Source organism: Marmota monax, unplaced genomic scaffold (assembly GCF_021218885.2).
Source record: "Marmota monax isolate L192 unplaced genomic scaffold, Marmota_monax_Labrador192_F-V1.1 WCK01_AAM20220418_F8-fsc00186, whole genome shotgun sequence".
Lineage (NCBI taxonomy): Eukaryota > Metazoa > Chordata > Mammalia > Rodentia > Sciuridae > Marmota > Marmota monax.
In genome coordinates this window covers 1,402,373-1,430,354 of record NW_026694725.1, presented here as the reverse complement: position 1 = coordinate 1,430,354, position 27,982 = coordinate 1,402,373, and the positions used below count along the sequence as shown (strand labels likewise).

Here is a 27,982-nt window from a genome sequence, read left to right as displayed (position 1 = left end):
AAGAACAACAGCCAGACAAGGATGGCCATGGGAGTAGTGGTGATGGGTGGGGTTGGTAGGCAGAGTCCTTGGTGGCCCATTCAGCTGCCAAATCAGGGAGGGAGTTGGGAGGAAAATGTCTGGGTTGATCCTGATGGGATCTGACAAAAATATAAGATTTTGGCTCACAGGGGCACCCTAGGAAGCAAAGAAAGCATTTCCAGAAAGTACAAGTAAAAACAGGCATTTCTACTAGAATTCTTCCAAGGGCTGCATTCCATGGTATGAAGATGGAAGGACACACATATTTGCATGTGATTAGCATATATGTGTATGACTTTCTATTTTAAAAGAAGACATTGAGGTCCCTGCTATGCCACTAGCAAATTATGGGTCTTCCCCACATTGAGGCTTGTTTTCCTCGTCTGTCAAGTGAGTTGTGATGTCTTGGCCAGCTCTGTACGTTCATGATTCTGGGGCTGTGGCTGCAAATGTGTCTGGAGGCCATGCATGATCCAAGCCCATGTTGGTCTGCAGTACCTGGCTCCTATGTGCATCTGTGGGAACTAGTGCTGCTGGCAATGGTTATAGCATGTCTAAGCCTACTTATCTGCTTTCCAAGTCTGATCTTAGGTCAGTTTTGTATTAAATATATGATACATATATTATTTTTGTTACCCTAAAGAATGCTACTTCAGGATTTTTCTTTTTCAAATGCATTCCATCTTCTTTCCTTCCCCTGAATCCAATTTCCCACACCCAGAGTGGTGAGGAGTTGGGACGGGGGATCTAGAATCCAGAATGCAGGAGGAGGGGATGACTGCAGTGGGGTGTTGAGGGTGGGAGAATTAATGACACCCAGGACTCACTTGAGGGGCAGTGTCCTGCACCATGGGGATGGCCAGTGTTATCTAGAGGGAACTTGGACTTGTGACCAGTGGCCCTCAGGAGGGTTGATGTCTGAAGCATGTGCAGGGCAGATGCTCTTTTCTACTTCTTCAACCATTTCTTCTCCCAGAGAAGCCAGCTCCTATTTCTTCTTTCCTGGGTGTCCTTCTGTCTTAGCCTTAGAAGGTTCTAGAATGTTTTTTTCTGACAGAGGAGCTAGAGAGGTTGGCTAGTGAAAAGTGTGTTCAGTACCTTAGGAAAAGATGGATATCTATGAATGATCTGTAAGGAGAAGGACACTCAGACCCAGGCAGGGGTGAGAAATAGGAGTGGACAGAGGCAGCTTCCATGTTGCTCTTTATCCTTGGGTTCTTATTTTGAGTCTCAGAATTTTGGGGGGACAGAGATCATTGTTCTTCTGATATTGAAGAAGGCTCTTGCAAGAAAAAAGGGGCTTCTCCACAGATGTGTGTGTGTGTGTGTGTGTGTGTGTTTGAGACAGGTTCTCACTATGTTGCCCAGGCTGGTCTCCAATCTCTGGACTCAAGTGATCCTCTGGTCTCAGCCTCCTGAGTAGCAGGGGCTACATCCCTGTGCCACTGTACCAGTCTGGTTCAGGGATTCTTTTAAATGAAAATTTTCTTGTTCATGGAGGATACAATCCAAATAGTCTTGAATATTAATAAACACAATCATTGCATTAGGCCCCAAATTCCCACATGGAGAGTGAGACCTTGGCTATAGCATGTCAGGTGCCCCTTTGGCATCCGGAAGCCTCTGGCATACGTTCTGAGGACAGATCTGTCACCTAACAAGGGGGCTCTCTCACCTCCACCACAGGGGATTACAATCTTGAAGGCTTGTATCACAAGGATTGGGTCATTTTTACAACTTACTCATTACCTAGCAGAGCAGAAAAGTCTGTGTAATTTATGAAGTGAGCATAGTGTGCTGGCTGCAGCACAGGACATGTGTTCCTGGCCACAACACAAAGAAAATGGAGCTGGAAACATTGTGTTTGGGCTCATTTGATGGTGCAGACCTTATACCTGGGGGACCTTCTCTGTCCCTTGTGACAGGTGGTAGGGTTGTGGTGTGTTCCCAACGGTTTGGTAACAAGCCACATTCTGCATTCTGAAGACTTGGAAGGAGGAGGGCAGTTGCTTTTTCTTGGGGGCAGATCTACTGAGAGCTGGAGGAGCACTGAGCAGCAATAGGTTGAGCTCCCCTGGGCATCGCTCCTGTCTGGCTTGGTGTTTCTTAATTTTTCTACCTGAGGCTCACTTACCTCCTCTGTAACACAGGCACAGAATTCCTATTTTGAATTCATCATGCCTTAGCTCTGGGCCCAAAGGGGCTACATGTGAAAGCACATTTAAACCCCAAATTACTATAGAATCATAGGAATAGCTTTATCTTTGTTTTTATAAATAACCGAGGTTCCCTCTCAGAGGCTGTCTGGATCAACTTCTCCTGTCCACAGGAAGGATCCATGTCTGTTTTCTTCAGTTTCTCGTCTGTCGTGGACCAGTGCTTTTGTACATGCAACAAAAACGAATAATCAGAAAAGTGAAACCAAAAGCAATGACAGACAAGATATGAGCCCCTTCCAATTTTTATCAGATACAGAAGACACGATATTCCTCTGTCAAATGGCCACAAGAGTTTCCAAATACGCATTTTCTGTACTTGCATCAGCATAGGTTGGCCTGGCCCAGGGACTTCTCTTTGAGTAGCCTTGCCCTTGGCTGAAGAGTGCCTTTCCTCCTCCCAGGCATGTCTCAGTGTTCACTGTCAGCCCAGAAGCGCCTGCTTGGAGAAGAGGGTTTTCTGGCCCGCTTCTCCAGCTGCAGTTCTCTCTGCTCCTGCCACTGCTGCAAAGGTCTCCTTGCACGGGGGAAAAGGAGGCAGGATGCTTTTGATAGGCGCCAGCACCATGAGAAAGGCTTGGTGGAGAAGCCTCGTGGAAAGGGCATTATGTTGGAATCCCATACTTCCATCTTCAAACTGTGGTTTCTGACATTTACCTGACTGAGTGGCATGTCATTTAAAATCTTTGTGTATTAATTTTCTCATCAGTAAAACTGGATTAGGAGAGCTTTGGGAAGACTGAGGCTGGCAGTGGCAGGCACATGGGAGGTGTTTTGGCAGTGGTGGCTGAATTGCCACTATCTATAAATTTATGGAGGAAAACCAGGAACTTAGTCATCACAAATTGGGAGAAACTTTTCAGACATCTGGGCTCACATGATGAGACTCACTGGGTTGATAAAATGAGGAGGTTGCCCTTGAAGATGTCCCCAATTGTCATGTATTTAGTTGCAAAATTTCTTAGTGAACATTTTGCCTGAATCATTCACTCCTTTAAGTTAGGATATTACCTATCTCCACCACTAGGTGGCAGAAAAGCACAACTCACCACCCTGTTCCTTCCTTCATCTGGGCTGTAGCTCTTACTGGGACCGGTGCAGGGTGGCAGAGCTAGGTGGAACCCTGAAGACCTGTCACATCCATCCTTTCTGCACACGGGGGTAGGGGGACTGGGAAAGAAAGGAAACAGAAGCAGTTCAAGGCTGTATAATTATATAGTGGAAATTTTGAACTCCTGGCAACCCCAACCTTCAGCCTTATTGGTCTCCCTTTGGGAGGCTAGGCGTCTGGGTGCTCAAATAGTTAGGTCTCTGGGGAAAATGTAGGACTGCTGGATGGGAGACGCTAACTTACTTTTGAAATATAATGGTTACATTTTCCAAACTGGCACCCAGTTCTGCTGGTATTTAGGGAAATTCCTGGCAGATGTGAAATATGTTCCTGTCCGTGGTCCCTGGATACTCACTCAGTATGAAGACTGAAAAGATTTTTAAAAATACACAGCTTGGGCTCAGGGGCTCATCCAGAGTGGACCTCATATGTGGACATTGTGATCCTAGGAGACCCAAGAAAGCTTTCCTATCTACAAATATTTTCTATATTTAAACCACAGTTTGCCACCAAATCAGGCTTCCGAAACATAATGGGCATGCATGCATTTTTGTTAACAAGCATCAGCTTTTTTAAAAAAGCTTACAACTTCATAAATCCTTATAGGAAGAGTCATTTACACTTTAGTGTGACTTACTTAATTATATTGCTTTCCTTCTAGCAAAAATATTGTAAAAAGCTAGTAGAAAACAGCTGCATTGAGCTGGAAGTATCAACAGGGTAGGAGAATCGCCAGAGATAGTTGGAAGGCAAAAACTGTTTTTGAAGAATGAGTTTGTATGATGTTCCTGTTTGGTGGGAAATAATGGGATTTTTCCAGAGAAGGGTAATAAAATCATCTTTTGTTTTACTTTGTAATTCCCCTTGGAACTGACCAAGACCAAGTACTGTGTTCTTAGCTTGAGCCACTCTTGCCCTAGATGTCATGAATTGGTGGACAATGGGATGAGTATTTCTGCCACGTTTCTCTTTAATTCTTCCAAGGATATCTACAAATATTATCTCAGTTTCCTTTGGTATCCCAAAGGAACAAACCCTAGCCAGAGATGCTTGTCTTTATTGTACACCTGAGGTTTTAGTGACTTGCTACAGAAGTCACTGAATTCTGGCAGAAATCTGCCATCTTCTCTACCGGGCTCCTGGAGCTCACTCACATCATAGGGACTGCTCTGCTGGCCTGCCTGCTTACCTGGCCAGTTCTCACCTGACCCTGAACACCCCTGCAGTTTGCCTTCATCCCTGCGACTTTGAATCTCTATAAATTTCTTTAGCATTTTGGAGTTCTTGGGGTGTTTTTAGCTGGGTTGTGTTATTTGATTATCTCTCCAAAGTCAGGAAGTCTCGTATAGTGACCTGGAGACCCTGTCCTCTCCTTTGAGGTTATGTTTGTCTCCACCCCTGCTTTAACTTCTGGATCTAACCCCACAGCACCGTGGCCTTGATGGCATTCCTCACTTAATACTGAGGTCTTGTCTTAGCATTGTAATCTATCAGCTAATAATCTCCTTTTCCCATCATAAATTAGGGCAGAGAGGAGCTATGCGGTTTGCCAGGGAGGACTGAGAAGGAAGAGGAAGCATCAGTGCAGTGGAGGCAGCATTAGCTCATGGCCAGGCTGGGATTTTTAGTTTTATGTCTGTTGAAGCTGCACCTGGGTGAAGGGAGGGATTCCCTAGCTAGGCCTTGGATACATGGAACTTCGTGACAGGGAGTTGAATATCCTGGAGCGAGACAAAGGCATCCAGTATGCACACCAAGACGCCTAGGAGCCCTCACCCCAGCCTGCTTGCAGGGGACCGAGTAGCACATGTCCTGCTGAGGTGAGGCAGGTCAGCAGGGCTCTGCCTCTTGGACTCCATCCTGCATCACTTTTGTCTCAGGTGATGTTTCCGATTGTGAGGCTTATTATCTGGTTCTGTTCACTAGGAGCCTTAGAATGCATCAGTCATTCTTATAGTGGCCATTAGGTGGCAGGCCTCAGACTTATGTTCAAGCTGACAAACCTTGGGGGCATGTGGGAATAAACCCTGAGTGTGACAGAGTCTTGGAAGGTTCAGGAACAGAGAGATTTTTCAGGCTCTCCGTGTTCCTGCCAAGCTGCCATCTTCCCTTCCGGGCTCCTGAGCTCATTCACATCACCAAGGATGTGGCTGACTTACATCTTCCTCTCTCTCTCCACTTGTCCTGCCCCATTGCTTATCCTTTGAGGGACTCAGAAACACCTCCTGTGGTGGATAGAGGTGGTGTTAAGTGGAGGATATTAGTCTTTCCATTCAACTCTGCCCCCCATACACTTTTGAGCTGTGGTCCTTCACATGAAAGCCCTTTGTTCAGCCCAAGACCACCCTGTTCCCAGGGCTTTGTCCAGTTCCAAGCCCTTGGAACTCTGATTTTGCCAGGGAGTGATGGATTTGCACCAAGCCTGAACCATCTTGTAAGGGAGCTTCTCACCCCCTCAGGTAGCTCTGGAACCAGGGTGCATGGTCCCTTCACCTCGGGGTGACCTAAGCATTGAAGGTCAGGCCATGCCAGAACAGATGTCCAGAGCTGTTCCTGGAGTTGAGTTCGAAGCAGATCTCCACACTGGGGTCCGGTGGGTTTGGCTAGCTCTTCCTGAGCCCACTGGGGCCAGGGGCCAGGTGAACAGCTAAGAACCCCAGGTCTGCTGGGGTTGGGGGTTCTCAGTTCTTCCCTGGTTCTGGTCCCAGTGGACCTGAGGAATATAAGATTACATGAGTAACTTGTCCAGGGTGGAGGGCTGGGAGGCAGAGCACACCACTGTGGAGAATGTGTCAGAGTGTCAGGGGCCTGGAGATGAAGGGCATGTGTGGCTTGGGCAGGCCCCAGAGGCTGGTTTTGGTAAATCTCTGCTTATGTGAAGTAATCAGCTCTCATTTTCAAGGTGCTGAATGCAGATTAATTTTATTAAATGTAGTATCTATTTTCTTTAATTATAATACACATTCACTGAAGAACATTTGGGGAAAAAAATAAAGAAACAAAACAGAAAAGAAAATCTCTGTACTTCCCAGCCCACCACCGGAGGCAACGTCTCTATTTTCTGCTAGTTCTTTTTGGAAATATGTATATATAAATATATAATATTAGGACCATATGTGTGTACAGCTCTCTTCCTTGTTTTAAAAACTAACAGCATAGCTATTTCCCGCATCATTGAAGATTCTTCCAAGGGGTCATTCTAACAGTGCAACAGGACACCAGCACCTGGGATTCCTTAATGGATGTAATCATTTTCCTACCGTTGAACACATGATGGTTTCCATTTTTTTTTTTTGCAGTGATAAATAATTCTCCATTAATCTTTGCCCATAACTCTATTTCCTTTGGAGACTCCTTTTGTGTGGAATGACTGGATCTCTGGGTATGCACATTTCTAGGGCTTCTGCCGTGGGTGTCCCAGGTTACATTTCCCCAGCAGGACACCACAGGGTAGAAAGTGGTCAGTATCCTCAGCTGGTAGGAGTGACAGTGTAGGCAGTGCCCACACTTGCCAAGCCCCAGCTGGGTGTGGGCTTCCTGTCATGGCCTGTGGCTGAGGCTGTCCATGGCTCAGTCCCTATCCCTATGCTGGACTCCTGGCAGGTTCAAGCTTCTGGTGACATGTCCGATCCATCCCTGTGGACTTGAGACTTTTGGATCCTTTTTCTTTAGGTCCGGCATGAAAACAAATGTGTGGCCCTGGAAAGGTGTCCCTGCTTCCACCAGGGCAAAGAGTACGCCCCAGGAGAAACCGTGAAGATTGACTGCAACACTTGGTGAGGCTGGGGGTGGGGGAGTTGTTCCCTGGGGACTCAGCTACTTTGGCACCCTATGGTGACCTGCGTGCATTGTTCCTTTTCTCTGTGCCTGTTTCTCCATCTGTGAAATGGAAGAATATTCACCATCACTTGTGCTCATCCCAGATAGGCACTGTGTTGCTGATTAGCTTTTCAGTTCAGGGAGATGGGCCCTGGGGGAAGATAAGCACCTTGCCCTACATATAGCCAAGTTGCCAAAGAGTGTGGGGTTAGGAGGGTCCTTTTCTTACAGGTCTTAAACTGCTCACAAGGACCCTGAGTGTGCCTGTAATGGTGCAGTTTGAGGGGGGTCTTGGCAAGGGTGGCTGGTTTCCTTCTGCTCCCTGGCCATCCTTCACATAACCCCTCACCCTTCTCACTCACCCTGCCTTTGCACCGCCTTAGAAAGGGGCCCTGTGGACAGACGGGCAGGGCTGTCTGAGGTCTGAGCTTACCACCTCTGACGCACGAGTGGGCTTCCCAAGGTCAGCTCTGGTTACGGATGGCGGGGGATGGGCCATGTGGCCATTGGCAAATCACTATAGATTTAAACATATAGCTACATGCACACAAAACCTCTCCTGGCAGGAGTTCGTGGTTCATTACTAGTTTCCAGACTCAGAACTTTCCTGCTGTTCTGTCTTATTCTTCCCATTAGCCTCAGAGGGATTTCAACCTCAGTGTGTCTGCTTCACAGAGACCCTGAGGCCAATATCAGGCCGACTTGTGGCTTCTAGGATAAGGCTGAGCAAATCCATGCGGGTGGCCTAGAGAGGATCCGGGCCTCCTCCCCAGCTGCCTGGACCACCGTGGACAACCCCTGCCCTTCTTTGCCTCAGTTTCTCCCTTGTAACCAGAAAGCAGCATCTTTTCCCTTTGTCCTTCTGGGCCCTGTGCTGGGCCTGTGAATCTCATGTTCCACTAGCTGCAAACCCTTAACTTCTTGAGGCTTCCTGGAGGGTTGGGTGGCACTTGGAGTATTGTACCTCCAGTGCCTCCTGGTTCCCTAAGACCCAGATGCACTCAAAGTGCCCACCCAGTCATGTTACATTACTGTTCCTAGTGTCTGTCGGGACCGGAAGTGGAATTGCACAGACTACGTGTGTGATGCTACTTGCTCTGTGATTGGCATGGCTCACTACCTCACCTTTGATGGGCTCAAATATATGTTCCCTGGGGAATGCCAGTACGTTCTGGCACAGGTAAGAATGGGAGTGAGGAGGGGAGGTGCTGTCTCTGGGTGGGAGGTGCAAGTAGGGCTTTTCCAGGTCAGATTTTGCCCTCCTGTCTGTAGAGAAAACTCTGGGGTCTGGTTTTACTGGAGTAATTTCCCAGTCCTTGAAAGAGGTACCTGAAGAGGTAGGCGGTTTAAAACTCACCGTGGTGTTTGTTTTCCTTCTGTTCATCTGGAGGTATCTAAGAACAGCCTAGAAAGCTCACTTGTTGAGTAGGACTGGTGTGGGCATAAGGTCACACTCAGTCCAAATTAGCATTAATGTGAGTTAGAAAAAGCTGTCAGTCTCCACCAGGATGCACAGTTTGGGAAGTGAAGCCCAACTGGACCTCAAAACCCCTCCACCCGGGCCTTGCGTGGTGAGCAGCAGCCTTGGACAGGGGGATGGTTGACATGACATGCCTGTCCTCTGATTCTACTGCATTCTCCACTGTTTTCATTTCTGAGCATGTACAATTTCAAATTGGGAGGGGAAGGAGGAGGAAGAGGAGGAGGGGGAGGGGTACAGGTTCACAAAAAAGTCACTCTGCAAGGCAGAATGAGAAAGAAGTCAGGAAACCTTAGCTACTGAGGGCACTAGCCCCTTTACCTCCCCTTCTCCACGTCATAGATTCCTGTAAATTTCTCTTGCTGGTTGACACCAAACGAGTAAGCAAGGGGGTTGAGTGCTTTTCTCCAGAGGGAGGAGACATTGTGCCCTGTGATGCTTTAAACAAATGTGGTCTCTCTGTCTCCATTCTCTAGGGGAGGAGGGTTGGGGGGTTTGGTGTGGTCTGAAGGGAGGACCACAAAGTCAGGGAGCATCAGGACAAAGGCCGCATGTGCAGAGCATGCTGGGAGGGGACTGAGCTAACTGGGGCTCCAGCAGCCAGCCTGCCTCCACCTCACACACCCCAGCTGGCCCAGGGAGGAGCGTACTTTAGGAACACCTATGGACCTGGGCTGAGTGCCCCCTGGAGCTTTTCCATGGGTTAGAAATGAAAGCCTGTCTTTTGATTACTGGGCTACCTCCCACCTTGGTGGCAGAAGTCAGGGTGACATCAGTTTTGCTATTTAGCTACCAAGCCAGTTTCAAACCCGAGCATCCAGAAAAAACAAACAATAAAGTCTGTGCAAAAAGAAGCAGCTGGTCAGCGTCTCCTGCTCCCCAGCTCTTCCCCTGCCCACGCAAACTTTCCCAAGTGGCCCCATTTTCAGGAATCCCCTTTCAAATTGTGACCCTTGTATGTCACTTATTTTCCTTTCCCACAGCTAATCCTGTTGTCCTCTTTTGATGCTAGTCCTGGGCACCCTGCCCTTGCGGTAGCTTCCTTTGGGTACTATTATCAGACTTAACCCTTTCTTCTTCAGAAAAGATTTAGCTGGTGACCACAAATAAATCACTGACACCCTTGTTCCCTCTTTTAACTTCCCCATTCATTCATTCAACACCCAGTTATCTGAACAAGCCTAGGAAGTTGACTGATTCATAATCTTATAGAGGAAGATCAGATGTTGTGTGTGTGTATGAGTATGTGTAAATATGTGTATATGTTATGTATATATGTGCATTTGTGTGTATGGATATATGTGAGTGTATGCACATGTGTATTTGTGCATACTTATGTATATGTGTATATGGATATATGAGTATATGTATGTATGTACATGTGTATGTGTGCACATATGTTTATGTGTAAGAGTGTGTGTATATGTGTGTAAGAGAGGTATGCAATTTACTCATGTGACAGGCCAAGACTGTTTCTCCAAATTGAATATTTTATCTTTATTCCATCCCACCACAGTAGTAGCCACCATGGGGGAACTATTTGCCAGGAGTGTGTCTCCTTTTTCTTAACTTTCTAAGCAATTGACCATCAATGATCTCTTAGTGCTCCCTTTTGCTCTAAACCCAGCTAGAGACATAGCTTGGGAGCTGTGGGCGATGTTGAGCCCTCTTTGATTACACCCTCTGGGTCAGCAGTCTACAGGGTTCAGCCAGACAAGAGAATCTCAAGATGCCATGTGGTCGGACTGTCCTAATTACCTGCATGTGGCCAAGAATTAATGGGATCTAGGCAGGGGATTTTAGCCTGGAGCTTCTGTCAAAGCATGCAACGTACCACTTTTCCTCCCCTTCTCCCCCTCCTTCTCCTCCTGGTGATCATTACACCTGTACCTCACTGACATAGGAACCAGGTTCACCTGTATGAATGAGGATGACACACCTGAGGGAGTTTACCCCCCACCCCATGCTTATGCACAGGCACAAACACACACCTGTGGATGTGGTAACATCCTGTAACACGTATCTAAAAACCCACAAGAACAAGATGTCCATCTTCTGTTCTGGGAGAAATAGCAGGGTTAAAATTTCTCTGTCTCCCCTCTTTCCCTAGGATTACTGTGGCAGTAACCAGGGGACATTTAGGATCCTTGTGGGGAATGAGGGATGCAGTTACCCCTCAGTGAAATGCAAGAAGCGAGTCACCATCCTGGTGGAAGGAGGAGAGATTGAACTATTTGACAACGAGGTAAGAGCCAGCCTCAATTCCTCCACCTCATGCTCCTCCTTGTTCCCCTATCAGCTTGCTTGAAGCATTTATCAAGCATCCACTCAGAACTGTGGGAATGGAGTAACACAGCCATTACAGAGACCGAGGTCCAGCTACACATCTGGCCTGGACATAGTCTATGAGCAGCACAAGTTACAGATCAATATGGATAACAAGGTTTCAATTTGGTTGAAGTCTGCATTTGTGTGTGGAGAAGGATGCAGAATGGTGTCTGCATAACTGTAGAAACAAGCAGTGCTTATTGCTGGAGAGGGCATGAAACACGGAGGGAAAGAGAACTTTCCCTTCTCTATGCAATGATCCCTCTTCTGTGGGGACACATTTCAAGATCCCCAGCTGATGCCTGAAACTGAAAACAGCACTAAACCTAGTGTATATGAGGTTTTCTCCTATATATACATATTATAATAGTTTAATTTACAAATTAGGCATAGTAACATATTAACAACAACAATAATAAATAGAACCACTATAACAATATATTATAATAAATATTATTTAAAACTTATTATTTCTGGAATTTTCCATTTCATATTTTAGGAACTCAGGTGACTACAGTTAATTGCAACTGCAGAAAACAAAACTGAATAAACAGGGGCTACTGTATGTGTACACATACACACACACAATGTTATTAGAGATTTTTACTTTCTTTTACACTTTTAAGATCTCTTCAGATACATTTGATGTATATGTGTGAGATGCTGGGGATCAAACTCAGGGCCTCACATATGCTAGGCAAGTGCTCTTCCACTGAGCCACGCCCCCAGCCTTAAGATAAATATTTTGAAAGAGCTCAAAAGTGAGGTAAACAGACTGAGCCCCTGTATACTGAAAGCTTAAGAAGTGGTTCTCGGAAGATTACCCAGGAATCTCCCTGGAAATCTTGTTTAAAATGCTGATACCACGACTCTGTCCTGAGATTCTAATGCAGAAGGTCTGGGTGGGGCCCAGAAACATACATTTAGGTTGGCAGGTCACCACAGGCCACAATTTTGGTTCACATAGGTAGTAGGGCAATCCAAGATCTGGGCTTCCATCTGTTCGGATATCCCCATTTTCTTCCATGGTCTCAGCCTGCATCCCTACTTTCTTATAAAAAGCCTCCATTGACATCAGGGGATAGAAAGTGAACTCTTCATCATTATGGAAGAAAACTCCCAAGCAGATGTGATTGACTGTGGGTGGGCCGTGTCAACTCCATTTCAAAGAAGAACTCTATTTAGGACAGATGACATTGGTAACATTGAAGAGGAGGTATACAGACCCGTGAGGGATAAATCCACATGGTATGTCATTCAGGAGACCTCTGCAAAGTGTTGACAGGTCTTAGTATCAGCCTTAATTTCCTAAGTCTGAGAAGCAGCCCAGTGTGCACAGTGGCTTTGAGGGTTTGGCACTGTTGATGATTTTGGCTAGGTCAAGGGTTCAGGCTAGAGTCCTTCTAAAGACTTAAACCTGGCTGTAGCATTGATCTCCACAGACCCTGCCTCTTGATAATAGCTACTCTGGGGGAGTGGGAAGTGGTGGGAGAGTCTAGTATTTATTGTTATAAAGGGATAGATTTTTAAATCACCAACCAGAAGTGCTTCAGTGTTTGCTATGACAGGTTAAAACCATATCTAGAGGACCCTTGTAGTTAATGACCAAGAATAAAAAAGAAATTCACATTTTGTAAAATGATGATGATCTTATGTTAGTTGGTTTTGTTGTGTTTTTAATCTCATAATTGTGAATTCTCTGCCACCTCTATCGTCACCCCTTAGTCACAGATTCTTGCAGGGTGGTGGGTGAGACGAACACAGGTGTGCTGGCCACAGGGGTGAGCTCTGACCAAATGGGACATTTGTGTGTTCTGGAGGGGTGCCGCTCCTGCACTCATCAGCTGTGGGGACAGAGAGGTAGATGTGAAGAGAGAGATGTGGACTTTTGTGCCTTCCTTTACTTATCATTTTTCCTGTTTTGCCTTCCTTCAGGTGAATGTGAAGAGGCCCATGAAGGATGAGACTCACTTTGAGGTGGTGGAGTCTGGCCGGTACATCATTCTGCTTCTGGGCAAAGCTCTCTCTGTGGTCTGGGACCACCACCTGGCCATCTCCGTGGTCCTGAAGCAGACATACCAGGTCAGTAACCTTTCATGCTTTTTTCTTGTCTGTGACTTGTTTGGACCTTCTTCAGCTCTCTGAGTAGCAAATGGCATCTCCCATCACCTTGGGGGAAGGTGGTCCTCCAGTCCAGCCTCCCATACAAATAAAGCTATGGAGTCAAGGTTGCAGTTAGCTTTGCCTCTTACTGAGGCTTGTTGAACATGGCAAAAATTAGGGTGGTCCCTGACACAAACTGTCTTAATTGGCCTTGCTAGGCAAGTTTATTTGCACAAAGGAGCAAAGTAAAAGATTAGGTATATTAACTTTTCTTTAGATTTCTTAACCCAAAAAAGGCAAACAAATCATGCAAAATATCATTATAGCACTACAAAACATTCTGGGGTGTTGCCTTACCATTGAGACACAGGCCAGAACTTTGTGAGAGCTGTTTGCAAACTTTCTGATAACTTACTTTTGGGAAAGGTGACCATATTTGTCTAGAGTCTAACAGTTTGTTAGGACTTTATTGATTTCTCTAAGTGGTATGTACGTGACAAGTGACTGTGTTTACTATGGTGGCTGATTTGGTCTCGGCAGGAATGATCTTTGCAGCATCTCTGATAATGCCATATATATTTATAGCTTGTATATGTACCATTGAGGCTGCATGGTCCTTCCTTCTCCGTGGCAACCCATCCCATTGCTGGAAAGAAAATCACTCATTCCATTAAACTCAGCAAATATTAAATGTCTAGTTTGTGTCAAACACTGTCCAAGGCTCTGTGGTTATAGCAGGGAAAAATCAAATATATGTGTGTGTCTGTGTGTATTTAACCCTTCTATTTGTTTTCTATTGTTGCTATAACAAATTACCACAAACTTAGTGTCTTAAAACAACCACACAAATTTATTATGTTGTGATTCCGAAGATCAAAAACCTACAATCAGCCAGCAGGGCTGCATTCCTCCTGGAATCCATTCTTCCATGAGCAAGAATCCATTTCCTCATCTTTTCTAAATTCTGGAGGCTGCCTTCATTTCTTGACTTGTAGCTCCATCTTCTGAGTTTAAAGACAGCAGTGTAGCATCTTCCAAGTTCTTTGTCTCTCTGTCTCTTTATGGCACATCACCTTTCATACTATGACCCCTCCTGCATCCCTCTTATCATATTCAGTGGTTACCTTGGGCTCCCTAGATAATCTAGGATAATCTCCCATCTCAAGATCTTAACCTAATCATGTCATCCAGGTCCCTTTCCCTTGTATAGCTGTCAATTTTCTGTTGCTATAACAAAATACCAAAGGCTTTATATATAAAAGAGGTTTATTTAGCTCATAGTTTGGGAGTGGAAAGTTCAAGATTGGGTGGTCCCACCTGTCAGCCTTTGGGAGGATCCCCTGGCTGCATCACAACATGGTAATAAAGCAGAAGGGGAAATGGCTACGTGCAGAAAGGATCATATGGTGACAAAGGAAGCCAGAGGGAATCAGGCCAGGCTTTAAAAAACAAACAAACAAAAAAACCCAAAAAACTTGTTCTTGTGGGAATTAGCTGCTGGGGTGTTGTGAGAACTACATTAATTTTGTCCAAGGGTGATGCCACCAGTGACCTACTTAACTCCCACTGAGCCCTACCTCCTACTACATCATCACACTGGGACCAGACTTCCAGGACATGAAGATTTGGGGGCACACCCAAACCACATAAAATTATGGCACCATGTAAGGTGACATAGTCATGGTTCTAGGGTTTAGGATACCCACATTTTTGATGGAGGCCACTATCTGGCCTTCTAAAATCCTGGTGGAGATTAAATTTTTGTGGGACATTTCTTTAGATAACTTGGTCTGATGAGACTGTCTGAAGAGGTGACATGTGAGCATTGTCCTCAGGGGAGACAGGGAGTGAGTACTGTAACTATCTGGGAAGAGGACTTAGGCAGATGGAAGAGCATGTGAAAAGACCCTGAGGTGGCAGCTGTCTGGAGTGTTGGAACCAGGAGGCGAGTGGGCTGTGAAGGAGGGCCTTGGGGTGGATGACAGTTAGCGAGGATAGGGAGAGGGCAGCAGCTACCCAGGAGAGCTCTTAGGCCTCAGAAAGCCCTTTGGCCTTTTGTCCAACTGTGAGAACATTCTTGTATGGCACCCAGGGTACCATGCCAAATCTTGCTTAAGGAAGCAAAACAGAATAAGCAACTCTTTTCTCTGCCCCAGGACAGGGTTCTAACCATGTTGCAAAAGTACGACAGCTCTTCTTGCCTAGACCAAATATTGCCATTTCTTTCCCTAGTTTTTACTTGATGCTTTCCACTCCTTCAGGACTTGTTGCACATTCCACATGTGATAGATGAATAGGTTGTGTCTTCCCTGGCAATTTCTGTCATATGGCAGAATTCTGGCCAGCCTGCCCTGAACAGGCTGCGGCTCTCTAGGTACAGCAGGACTATAATGTTCCCTTCCTGGTCCTCTGTGCTTCACTGATGTCATAACTGACCAGGTCCTTTCTCTGCTCAGAGGCTTATTGGGGAAGGTGATGGTTCAAACAGGGATTCCAGGCCTCTGCCCTTGACAATGGGATGTGTACAAGTTGCCTCTGTTTTCTTAACTTCAAAATGGAATCAGCGAGGAAGCCATGGAAAAGGCTTTGCCAAAAGCAAGGCTTTGCTGACCACTCCGGTTCTCTGGGTCTCTGTCCCACTTTCCTCTCCTCTTCCTTCTGTTCCTCCTCCTTGGATGACTCCTGATCCTTTGTTACTGGAACCTTCTTCCTCCCCTGACTTAGAGTATGCCCCTGAGGTCTACAGTGCTCATCTTCTCAATTTGTCTATCCAGGAGCAAGTCTGTGGCCTATGTGGGAATTTTGATGGCATTCAGAACAACGACTTCACCAGCAGCAACCTCAAAGTGGAGGAAGACCCCGTGGACTTTGGGAACTCCTGGAAAGTGAGCTCACAGTGTGCCGACACCAGAAAAGTACGTCCCGGATTCTGTGTGGGCAGATCCCAAGAGGCCTGCTGTCTGAATTGTCCCCCTTTCCCTGGTGATGGAAGGTGGGCAGTGGGTGGCAGGGGTGGAAAGCAGGTCTCATGCCTCCTTCTGGGTTGAGTTGAGCCAGTTTGACTGCCTGACTGTGGGTCTTTCGGTGCACTCCTCTCTGTACCCAGGTGCCACTGGACGTGTCCCCTGCCACCTGCTATAACAACATCATGAAGCAGACGATGGTGGATTCCTCTTGCAGAATCCTCACCAGTGACATCTTCCAGGACTGCCACAAGCTGGTAAGTACTTGAAAGGTGGAGGGAGGCCGAGTCATTGAAAGGGTGGGCCCAGTAGCTTGGGCGCCTAGAGCACGGATTTCTAGTGGACACTAAGTAGCCTGGAGTCTTGAAGGGATCTGCATTAAGGCCCCATTGCAGGGCTGTGAGTGTCACTTAGTAGTAGAGCTCTTGGCATGACATCTTGGGTTTGATCGCCCACACCACTAAAAAATAAAAATAAAATAAAAAAAAGACACTGTTACAGGCTGGAAGCAGAGGGAAAGCTGATGGCTTCTGAGGAGTGATGATTGGTACAACGCCTTCCTTCCACACAAGAAGAAACTTGGCACATGCCAGTGCTTCTCTTTTGGCCTGGTCTTAGGGTTTATTTCCTTGGCATTATTTTATCTCCAACAACAGAACCAAGGATTTCCTTTTCCTGTTACTGTTCTGTGTCTCCAGGCCTCAGATCCCTCCAAGGATCCCTCTGTGAACAAACGACCCATTTAGTGTCCAGTTCTCTTTTCACAGAGACTCTTTTCTGGCCTTACCTACAGAGTCTTCATTTTTTACCTCTTTTTGTGTCTTTATCTCGAATGACAATTAGGAGTTCCCCAAAGTTAAATGCACTTCGCCGTCTTTCTTTGTATGTGTGAGTGTACACGTGCATGTGGGTGTGTGTGCAGTGTGTGTCCATATGTCCATGCGGAGCTGCACCCACGGGCCTGCTGCTGTGTGGTACCCCCAATGCAGGCGAGGCTATTTGAATATGTGTATCTCAGTTCTCTTTCTGTCCATCCAAAAACTCTCAGTCCGTGGAGATCCAAAGGATACTTCGGATTCCTGTTTTGGTGGAGACACTGGGCATCTGAGTTGGAAGAGTGTAGACAGGGAGAGGAGCCAGGGAATTCAGGACTGTTGGAATGTCTTAGAAACAATGGTCGGCTTCATGCGAGAATTCATTTCTATCACAACTATTCGAAAAACTCAGGTGTGTGTACTGGCATGTTTTGGGGATAGGAAAGGTGGTTAGTGTAATTGAAAGTAAGTGGTGGGTGGGCCTCCCCTCCTTCCTGTGTCCTTGGGGTCAGTTAGGTCCTACTGTCCAGCGTACTTAGCTCTTCAGTGAGGTAACTTGAGTGGGTCCGGATGCATCTCTTCATTCTCTTTGATGCACCGAGGCAAGGAAAGAGTGACAACCCTGCGTGTGTGTTTTATGTAAAAACAACTAAACATCCATGGATTATGGGATGGATAGGTGGCAAGAGGCAAATGGGAGATGGCCAGAGGGGATGTTCTTTTGAACTATTCTCAGGCACATGGTATTCTGCAAAAGGTTTTATTTAACATTTCTTGCTGGAATCAAGATGAGAAACTAGGAATTTTGCCTTTTTGCCTGTTCCCTCTTTGGGACCATTGGCCTACATTTCTCTTTCTACCCTGGAGAACACTTATGCTACGACTTGCCACCAGAAGATTCTCACCCAGACCAAGAGCCAGAGTCCTTGATCTTGGCCCTAGGCCCAGGCCACCCGAGAACTCCTTTTGCAGGTGGACCCTGAGCCATACCTGGACATCTGCATTTATGACACCTGCTCCTGTGAGTCCATTGGGGACTGTTCCTGCTTCTGTGACACCATCGCTGCCTACGCCCACGTGTGTGCCCAGCATGGCAAGGTGGTGACCTGGAGGACGGCCACATTGTGCCGTGAGTCCTGATGACCCTTGTGGTCTCAGATACCCTCCCTTCACCCAATGAGTATCTAGATCTGAAGGCCTTGTGGGGTGCAAGAGGACACTTTTGGGAGAGCTGTAGTGTGCAGGGCTGAGGAGAGTTAAGACAGCCATGTGAGTAAACCATTGACATAATGAGGGAGAATCATGGTGGATTCAGGACGTCGATGCATGGAGACTTTTCTTCTGGAGAAATTAAAGAAGAACGAGAGGGAACACTGGTGAAGAGAAGAAAGTCAAAATATGTATTTACTTAGAGCTGATCATATTTGCCACTATTAGTAATCAACTCACCTATTTATAAGGAGCCTTCCCTCCTTGGGCATACACAACTAAATGTTTTTCTGTAGGAAACCAAGTCATACCATCGGTTCTGCCAGGGCTGGGAAAGTTGATTTAAATATAAAACAAATATAAATATAAATATAAATATAAATATGGTCCTTAAAAAAAATCCCAGGAGTCTCCACAATTGGCAACTCTGGTAGTTGTTCCCAGGTTTGATCACCGCCTTCCCCACCTCCCTGTCTTATAGTCGTTACCTCATGGGTCTGTCTCCCTGGGTCTGTCTGGGACCTTCGCTGCAGTCCTGGCTTCTGGTGTTGTAGGGTGATTTCATGGCCTCTGTTTTTCTGTCTACACAGCCCAGAGCTGTGAGGAGAAGAATCTCCGGGAGAATGGATATGAGTGTGAGTGGCGCTATAACAGCTGCGCGCCTGCCTGTCCCGTCACCTGCCAGCACCCTGAGCCTCTGGCCTGCCCTGTGCAGTGTGTGGAGGGCTGCCACGCACACTGCCCTTCAGGTGAGACTCTCCCTGGGTGGGCCGGGCAGGAGGATGGGAGCCTCCCCATCCTGCTTCATTTTAGCTCTGCCAGTGGTGCCTTATCTCCAACCCCATAACCCTACAACAGGTGTGTCTGTGGGTCCTTCATCAAAGCCAGGCAAGCTCTGGCTTTTGCTAGGAGGAGCTCCTGCCAGGGCTGGGAAGGTGACTCAGTGGTCGAGTGCTTGCTTATCATGCCCATGGACTTAAGTTCCATTCCCAACACCACAAAACACAGTCACCTAGTCCTATCAAATGCTTTTTCCCCCCCTTTGTTGCTTGAGATTGAACATGGGCCCTTGTGCTGCATGGCCTGTGTGTAAGGGAGGGTACACCCTGCTCCTTGCTGGCAATGCTCTGCCCCTGAGCTACACTGTGAGTCCTTTCTACAAAGTGCTTTGTTGTGCCAGTTTAGGGGTTTGTCATACGTAGAGTAGCACTTTCTGATAGAACTTCGGCAAGTGGTGGGAATGCCTCATTGAATGCAATGGTGGATGCCTTATTGAGTAGTGTGTCTGAGGAGTTGACTTTCTCATTCTATTGAATTTTGGTTGATTTAAATATAAATAACCACAGATGGTTAATAGCTGACATATTGAATAGCACAGTTCTAAAATGATTGAATACATTCTTCAAAAGAGTGAAAAGGGCCTTGGAGATAAGATTCCAGGCTCGGAGGAGGTGAGGCAGGGGGAGGGAAGCCTCCTTCCAAGTTTGCAGAAGAAGAATGAAAGTATGAAGGAGGCAGGATGCTCCTCCCTGTGGGGTGAGGTGGCCTCTGGAGAGGCAGGCAGAATGGCTCCTGGGACAGGCCCCTTTGAAAGCGGAGCCTTCCTTATGTGAAAGGGGAGTGGTCAGCTACTAATGAGAGATGTGCCGTTCAGGGAAAATCCTGGATGAACTTCTCCAGACCTGCATCGACCCCCAAGACTGCCCAGTGTGTGAGGTGGCTGGCCAGCGCTTAGCCCCTGGAAGGAAAGTCACCTTGAACCCCGATGACCCTGCGCACTGCCAGACTTGGTAAAATGGATTCCCTGGTTGTCTGAAGTGGCCAGTCTTTTGAGGGGTGGGGAGGGGAAGGGATTGAACCCAGGGATGCGTTACCACTGAGCAGCACCTCAGCTCTTTTTATGTTTTATTTTGAGATAGGGTCTCACTAAGTTGCTTAGGGCCTTGCTAAGTTGCTGATGAAGTGGACAATCTTACTGTCCTCTGTGGGGCTTGCTCAGAGGCTGGGCTTTGGATAAAACTTCCTAGCTATGTGAACTGAGACATTGAGTTTATTTAGTAAATTTGCTAATTCATTGATGACTTAGTTTAGTTCATTGTTTAGTTTGTTTCTAGAATTTGTGTATCTCTCTCTCTCTCTTTTTTTAAGAGCAGTCTAGACTGTTTCACCCCAAAAAATATTTCTGAAGTTTTTTACTTCCTAAAAGGTTTTTGCCTGTTTTTTTTTTTTTGGAAGACAGGGTATGGTTTCTCTATTTCTTTTTTTTTCCTTTCTCTCTCTTTAAAACATGTAATACTTATATATTTTAGTGGGGTACAGTATATTTCAATACATGTATACTGTGTGTACTGATCAAATCAGAGTAATTAACATTTTCATTTCTTTGTGGCTCTTACTGTTCTTGTAGTAAGAGAGACAGTTCAAGGACAAATATATGAAAATCAGATTTCTTTTTTCTTTCTTCGGTACCAGGGATTGAACTCAGGGGCACTCAACCACTGAGCCACATCCCCTGCCCTATTTTGTATTTTATTTAGAGACAGGGTCTCACTGAGTTGCTTAGTGCCTCGCTGTTCCTGAGGCTAGCTTTGAATTCTTGATCCTCCTGCCTCAGCCTCCCAAGTTGCTGGAATTACAGGTGTGTGCCACTATGTCCAGCTACATTTTTCAAAAAAGGTGGGGATGCAGGCAAGGAAAGTGAGATGAACCCCTGACCCCTTTGTACAACGTAGACATCTTGGGGCTGCTGTCAAAGTCACAGGACAGCACTTTCATAACTGGAGAGAAGACATTCATTGCTGTCACCCTGGGCTCTCACCGGAACTGCCTCTGGGAAAATGGCCTTTGGGGAGGTGAGAGGGAGTCCTTGGGGCAAGTGTTGAACTTTCTGAAGTCCTGCCCATAAGTAGGGAACATTTATTAAAATGCTGATGTATCCAACACGATTCCCTGGCACCAATCAAACCTAATGGGAACTTAAACTTGAGAAACTCAACTCACTAGGGAAGGGGTTGTGGTCACAGCTGCGGGAGCCAAATCCTGCCGCCACCATCTGTGCAAACAAGAGTGAACACTGCCTGGGGTGGGTTTTCTAGCAAACACAGGAAACTAGAAAGTATGTCACTCACGCACCGTTAACTAAGGATTGAAGCAATAAATTGTGTGGATCATGAGGAAGTACAAGTAACTTTCCAGTCAGACCCTGCCTCCCACCCTCTCTAAGCCGAAATGGAGACTCCAATTCCAGTGCTGGCTTGGAGCTCTGGGCTGAAAGGGCAGGAGAGCTCAGAGGCCTCTCCCTGCCTGCTCTGCTGGTAGCTCATGGGAGGGGAAGCTACCGTGGTACATGCCATACACGCCGACAGCCTGAGGCATCAAGTGAACAGTGTGAATGGCAGGCCTGACAGCCACGCCACAGGGAACACTTCCCAGGGCTCAGGGCATTGCTGCTTTCTCAGCTTTACCCAGAGTGCCAAAGGCAGGTTGCTCGAAGGCAGAGGGCACAGAAAAGGAGAAGGCCTAGCCTGTATGGGTTCCAAACAGGGCAATTTGATTTCGCCTATGATCTGGTGTACCCTGTCACTTTGCAAAAGAGTGAAGTGATCAGGAGAGCCTGACATTTGCTGGTATTGTAGGAATTTGTGGGTGGGCAATGGCTCCAACACAGACTTGTGGGGTGGCTTGGGCCTGGGCACTGGGTCTAGCCAGTCAGCACCTGGCAGATAACAGGAGTAGGAATGAACGAAGTTGCTACTGATTTTCCTAGGTCTGGAAGACCCCCCATCTACTACTCTGCTAGATAAAACTGGGACTTCAAATGTCTATTCATCTTTGCAAATTTTTTTTTTTTTACTCCAGAGTTTCTTTTCTTCCTTAAAATCCAACATATTAAACATGACTCAAAATCCACACTGCTTAAATTCTGTTATAATCAGCACTATAAGCAATTTATCTTCCGTAGAACATTTATAAGTCCTGGTCAGCGTCAGTATTTTAGAGCAATATTTATCCTTGGGGATACTTGCAAGAAAGTTTAAATTATAATTAAATATTAATGTGGTTAGCGATGTCGGTTGGAAAGAAGTCATCACTGAATATCTGGCCGAGAACAACAGAGATTCTTTTTCAGGTATCTTGAAACAGAGGTTAACAATGATGGCTCACTTAGGTGGGAATGTTCCCAAGGAGCAGGAAGACAGTTCTCTGGGAGTATGGGCAGTGTCCTACTTTGTAGGGTTGACAAGTGTCGGCTGGCTCTTTGTGAATCATTTGTTTCTTCCCCTCTGCTACAGTCACTGTGATGGTGCCAACCTTACCTGTGAAGCCTGCCAGGAACCTGGAGGCCTGGTGTTGCCCCCCACAGATGCCCCACTTGGGGCCACCACCCCGTATGTGGAGGACACCCCAGAGCCACCCCTGCATGACTTCTACTGCAGCAAGCTGCTGGATCTGGTCTTCCTGCTGGACGGTTCCTCCAAGCTCTCCGAGGCTGAGTTTGAAGTGCTGAAGGCCTTTGTCGTGGGTATGATGGAGAGACTACAAATCTCCCAGAAGCGGATCCGCGTGGCTGTGGTGGAGTACCACGATGGCTCCCATGCCTACATTGAGCTCAAGGCTCGGAAGCGGCCCTCAGAGCTGCGGCGCATCACCAGTCAGGTGAAGTACGTGGGCAGCCAGGTGGCCTCCACCAGCGAGGTCCTGAAGTACACTCTGTTCCAAATCTTTGGCAAAATCACCCGCCCTGAAGCCTCCCGCATTGTGCTGCTCCTGACTGCCAGCCAGGAGCCCCCACGGATGACCCGGAACTTGGTCCGCTATGTCCAGGGACTGAAGAAGAAGAAGGTCATTGTGATACCGGTGGGCATTGGGCCACATGCCAACCTCAAGCAGATCCGCCTCATTGAGAAGCAGGCCCCTGAAAACAAGGCCTTTGTGCTGAGCAGCGTGGATGAGCTGGAGCAGCGAAGGGATGAGATTATCAGCTATACCTGTGACCTTGCCCCCGAGGCCCCTGCACCCACGCAGCATCCCCAAGTGGCACAAGTCACTGTGGGTCCTGGGCTCTTGGCGATTTCACCATCGGGACCCAAGAGGAACTCCATGGTTCTGGATGTGGTGTTTGTCCTGGAGGGCTCAGACAAGGTTGGGGAGGCCAACTTCAACAGGAGCAAGGAGTTCATGGAAGAGGTGATTCAGCGCATGGATGTGGGCCAGGATAGCATCCACGTCTCTGTGCTGCAGTACTCTTACACGGTGACTGTGGAGCATACCTTCAGCGAGGCACAGTCCAAGGGAGATGTGCTGCAGCAGGTGCGGGAGATCCGCTACCGGGGTGGAAACAGGACCAACACGGGACTGGCCCTGCAGTATGTCTCTGAGAACAGCTTCTCTGCTGGCCAGGGAGACCGGGACCAGGCACCTAACCTGGTCTACATGGTCACCGGAAATCCTGCTTCTGATGAGATCAAGAGGTTGCCTGGAGACATCCAGGTGGTGCCCATTGGCGTGGGCCCGCATGCTGATGTGCAGGAGCTGGAGAGAATCGGCTGGCCCTATGCCCCCATCTTCATCCAGGACTTTGAGACACTCCCCCGAGAGGCTCCTGACTTGGTGCTGCAGAGGTGCTGCTCTGAAGAGGGGCTGCAGTTGCCCACTCTACCCACTGCCCCAGGTATGTTGACGTCTCATGTGCAAGTGGGAGCATTGAGGAGCCTTGGTGCTGTATGCAGCTGTTGTCATGTGACCCTTGGGTTCTAATCCCATCATCCCTGCTCTGTGCACTTGGTCAAACCTGTGCCTTAGAGTGCCTGTGTATCCTCCTCTGGGTAGGAGAGAACTACATTGTGATTTATTTATTTGTTTTTTGCAAGGTGAGGGTGTGTGTGTTGGGGAATCTTATTTTGTTGGTGACTATAAATTCAAAGATAATACAAGCCTATTATTAATATTTAAATAATACCAAGGACATGGAGTGAAAAATGCAAGTCTTACTTTATCACCCAGCTGCATCCCCACTCAATCCCACTTTCTGCCTTGAAGGTAACTTCTGTCAATTTTGGTGACAGTCAGCTTCCTTTAGACCACACTGTATGGGATGGAATTATTCCAGGTAGCTTACAGTCCTCCAGTCAAGGCCAGGAAGCCAGGTGACAGGTGATATCACTACTCAGATTGGGGAAATAGATCACTTTACATTGTTTGAATCTCACCTCTGCCACTTGCTAGCTGGATAATTTTTGGCAAATACTTAACCTTTTTTGTAAGCCAGTCTCTTCCATATGTTTAGGACTATCCCAGAATACCTAGCCATGTGGTCCTGAGAGCCGTGCATAGCCCACTGAATGTGGTGTCTGGCTGATGTGCAGGAGCTGGAGAGCATCGGCTGGCTCTATGCCCCCATCTTCATCCAGGACTTTGAGACACTCCCCTGAGAGGCTCCTGACTTGGAGTCTCCTGGCAGTCCTTGTGTGCTCACCTTCCTGTTCCCTTTGCAGACTGTAGCCAGCCCCTGGATGTCGTCCTTCTCCTGGATGGCTCCTCTGGTTTTCCAGCTTCTTACTTTGATGAAATGAAGAGTTTTGCCAAGGCTTTCATTTCCAAGGCCAACATAGGTGAGTGATACACCTGAGGCCGCAGGTGAGAAGAGGCTTTGGCTCTGATTCAAAATGACTCTCATTTTTTCTTTTCCACTAGGGCCTCACCTCACTCAGGTATCCGTGCTCCAATATGGAAGCATCACCACCATCGATGTGCCCTGGAATGTGGCCCAGGACAAAGCCCATTTACTGAATCTAGTGGATCTTATGCAGCAGGAGGGAGGCCCCAGCCAAATTGGTAATGTTGGTGCCTTGGCCTGGATGCAAAATATGCATTCTGGTCCTAATTCTTGGCATAAGTGACTGGAGTGACCTTGGTCTGTCACTTTATGCCTTGTTTGGATGCTCTTCAAGGTCTCTTCTAGATCCCACTGTAAATTGTTCAGTTTTCTAACCATTTAAGGATCCTCCATGAGACTGGATGTGCACCTGCTTCAGAAACACTTGCTCTTGCAGTTGGTACTGATTTGGTCTGTTTTTCTTTCTCAGGGGATGCTTTGGCTTTTGCTGTGCGATATGTCACTTCAGAAGTACATGGTGCCAGGCCTGGATCCTCAAAGGCAGTGGTCGTCCTGGTCATGGACATCTCCACTGATTCAGTAGATGCAGCAGCTGAAGTGGCCAGATCCAGCCGTGAGTGTATAGTGTACAATCCTGAGACTCTTCTAAGAAGCCAGAGGAGTGAAAGTGGGTGGAGGTTGCTTTTGGATGTTCTGGCTGATTTTGAATTTGCTTGATACCCACTTGCATACCAAACATCAGGAAATAGTTCAGTCATTGCATTATTAGGAAACAAAGCAATAGTAAGGGTGCATTTATACTGGGCTTGTCTGTGTGTTGTGATGACAGCCTTAAATTCTTCACATTCTCCTCCTGTGTCGAGGGATGACTGTACTTCTACACCTTTACTTTTTAATGTGGTGTCCTTGGTCTTTCTCTGGAATGCCACACCCCAAGGCCAGAGTGACTCATTGTGGGTCCTGGAGAATTGTTAGGGTCTTCAGAACCCTTTGCTGTTACCAGGCTAATGAGCTGGAGGGACAAGACACAAACGATGGTGCATTTGGGTGGGGAAGGGCATAGATATGACCTGGCCTTGGTGCCCCATAGAACCCTTGCTGTAAATAGCAATAGAAGTGAGCCAGGATGGAGGCATCATGTGCCCAAGGGAGGTCTGAGTGAGTAGGGTGATGCCAAGTCATCTCATGACCACCTGGAGAACTAACTATTCCTTTTTCAAATGCTGCATAGCCTTGTCTTTTCTCTTAACATTTTCCAGATGTTCTTCCTGAGAGAGGTATTTACCCGATTCTCTGTACCATACCTGAAATACTCAAAATGTGCCAATTGTATTGTATTAGTTTGGTACATAGCTCTTTCTGGAACAAACTGGGAGTTCTGTAAAGGGCAAAATCTTGCTATATTTTTGGATCACCTGTGTGCGATTCACAAAATGCTGACCACTTAATATTTTTGTTGAATGAATGATATATTGTTGAAATCTATAATTTTAGGAAAAAGGATACTAAAAGGTAAAGGGTATATATTTGGATGATAAAATGAACTCACAGGAGCTAAAAAGTTGCTAGCAACTCCACTCTATTTCAAATTACAAATACCTAGAACTTTCTGGAAAGCTGAATTAAGGAATTTTAGGTTGGAGATTTTTCTCCTTTAATATCAAGAATCTAGAGAAAGAGTATTATTAGGAAAAAAAGCAAATACTGTTTAGAGGTGACTCAGGGCAAGTCACTGAACTATTTAAAGTCTCAATTTCTTATTGAGAGTTGGGCAGGAAGTGCTCTTGGCTTAGCCCTGTGAAATGTTCTCTTCTACCCAGCGCTCAGTGGTCTCATACAGTGCCATGAGTCTAAACGTGTTTATATACCACAGACTTTGATATTCCTGTCCTTGGCCCAGACTTCTCCCCTCAACTGAGCATTGATGTTCTAACAGGCAATTCCCTGTAAACCAGCTTCCTGACATCACAACCAAATTTCCTCTTGTAGTATTTTTTTCGGTCCTTTCAAGTTGTTCAGGTTAAAGATCCCAGCATCCTCGATTCCTCTTTTTCTCTCATGCCCCCATACAATACAGCTGCAAACCACAGCCAAGTCTTCAAAATATGTTGAGGATCACACCATCACCCATACCCCAGCCCCCAGTGTCTCACACTTGGATCACCCCCGTAGCTTTCTAACTGCAACCTTGGCTTTCACTCTTATCTCCCATGGTTCATTCTCAGAGCAGCAGCTGTGGTGATCCTGTGCAATCCAAGTCAGTTCCTGTTACTCCTCTGCCCCATAGTCCTGGCTGGTTTCTGTTTCCTTAAGAGAACACATTACGTCCTGACCACGGCCTAAGAAGCTTTGCAAGAGCAGTGCCACTCAGAGCATGCACTTCTGCTCTGGGCCTTCACACTCGCTGATCTCTCTGCTTGGGTTATTCCCCCCTCAGATGCCCTCTTGCCTCCTTCTATCCTTATTTCCATCTTTTCACTGAACACTTCTCTAACCACCATATATAAAATGATAACCCCCATCCCTCCTCCTGGGTATTCCCATCCTCCTTATCCCATTTCATTTCCCCACAAGCATGCGTACACATCTAAAATACTATATATTGAGGGATTTTTATTTGTTTGTTTGTTTTTTGTAGGTGTTTGTTGTCTATCCCTTCCTGACATAAGCTTCATGAAGACAGGGAACATGGATGTTACTGCTTGGCTCATTGCTATGTCCCCACTACTTAGGATAGTACCTGACACAGAGTAGGAGCTCAGAATGAATGAATGCCTTCTTCACAGGGTTGATGTATGTGACCAGACTAAACAGTTACATGCTGGTGTTGGGAATAGCATCAAGCCAGTCTGTTTTGAGCTCATCTGACCACAGAACCTTTCTTGTCCCTTTGCTAACTCTAGGAGTGTCAGTGTTCCCCATTGGCATTGGGGATCGGTATGACGAACCCCAGCTGAGGATCTTGGCAGGCCCAGAGGCCAGGTCCAATGTGGTAAGGCTCCAGCGAGTTGAAGACCTCCCTACTATGGTCACCCTGGACAGTTCCTTCCTCCACAAGCTGTGCTCTGGTGAGTCTTTTCTTTCATATCTATCTCAAAAACAAAATCAATGACAAAATCCCCCACAAAACCAAAACTACTGTTAGAGACCCAAGGTGCCTCTGAAAAAGAGCATAAGATCTGCCCTTGACTGAAGATGGTTATAGACCAGGACCTTTTAAGTTTCTGCTTATGGAAGGCAAACACTACAAACCTCCAGTACCCACCAGAAAGTATTCTGTTCATCCTTCTCTTTCCACTGG

General features: G+C 46.8%; 1 protein-coding gene across 2 annotated transcripts in view; it reads left to right on the top strand.

Annotated features, from left to right (window-relative positions):
• Nucleotides 1-27,982, top strand: part of Vwf (von Willebrand factor) — a 161,098-nt gene that overhangs the window by 66,141 nt on the left and 66,975 nt on the right. For both annotated transcript variants that reach the window (XM_046424111.2, XM_046424112.2), the window contains 14 exons: nt 7,021-7,124; nt 8,209-8,347; nt 10,758-10,892; nt 12,911-13,057; nt 15,853-15,993; nt 16,185-16,298; nt 17,829-17,985; nt 18,656-18,814; nt 19,720-19,855; nt 22,358-23,736; nt 24,560-24,676; nt 24,759-24,899; nt 25,151-25,294; nt 27,585-27,749. In XM_046424111.2, coding sequence (XP_046280067.1) covers nt 7,021-7,124; nt 8,209-8,347; nt 10,758-10,892; nt 12,911-13,057; nt 15,853-15,993; nt 16,185-16,298; nt 17,829-17,985; nt 18,656-18,814; nt 19,720-19,855; nt 22,358-23,736; nt 24,560-24,676; nt 24,759-24,899; nt 25,151-25,294; nt 27,585-27,749 — 3,178 coding nt within the window. The remainder of the gene's footprint in view (nt 1-7,020; nt 7,125-8,208; nt 8,348-10,757; nt 10,893-12,910; nt 13,058-15,852; nt 15,994-16,184; nt 16,299-17,828; nt 17,986-18,655; nt 18,815-19,719; nt 19,856-22,357; nt 23,737-24,559; nt 24,677-24,758; nt 24,900-25,150; nt 25,295-27,584; nt 27,750-27,982) is intronic.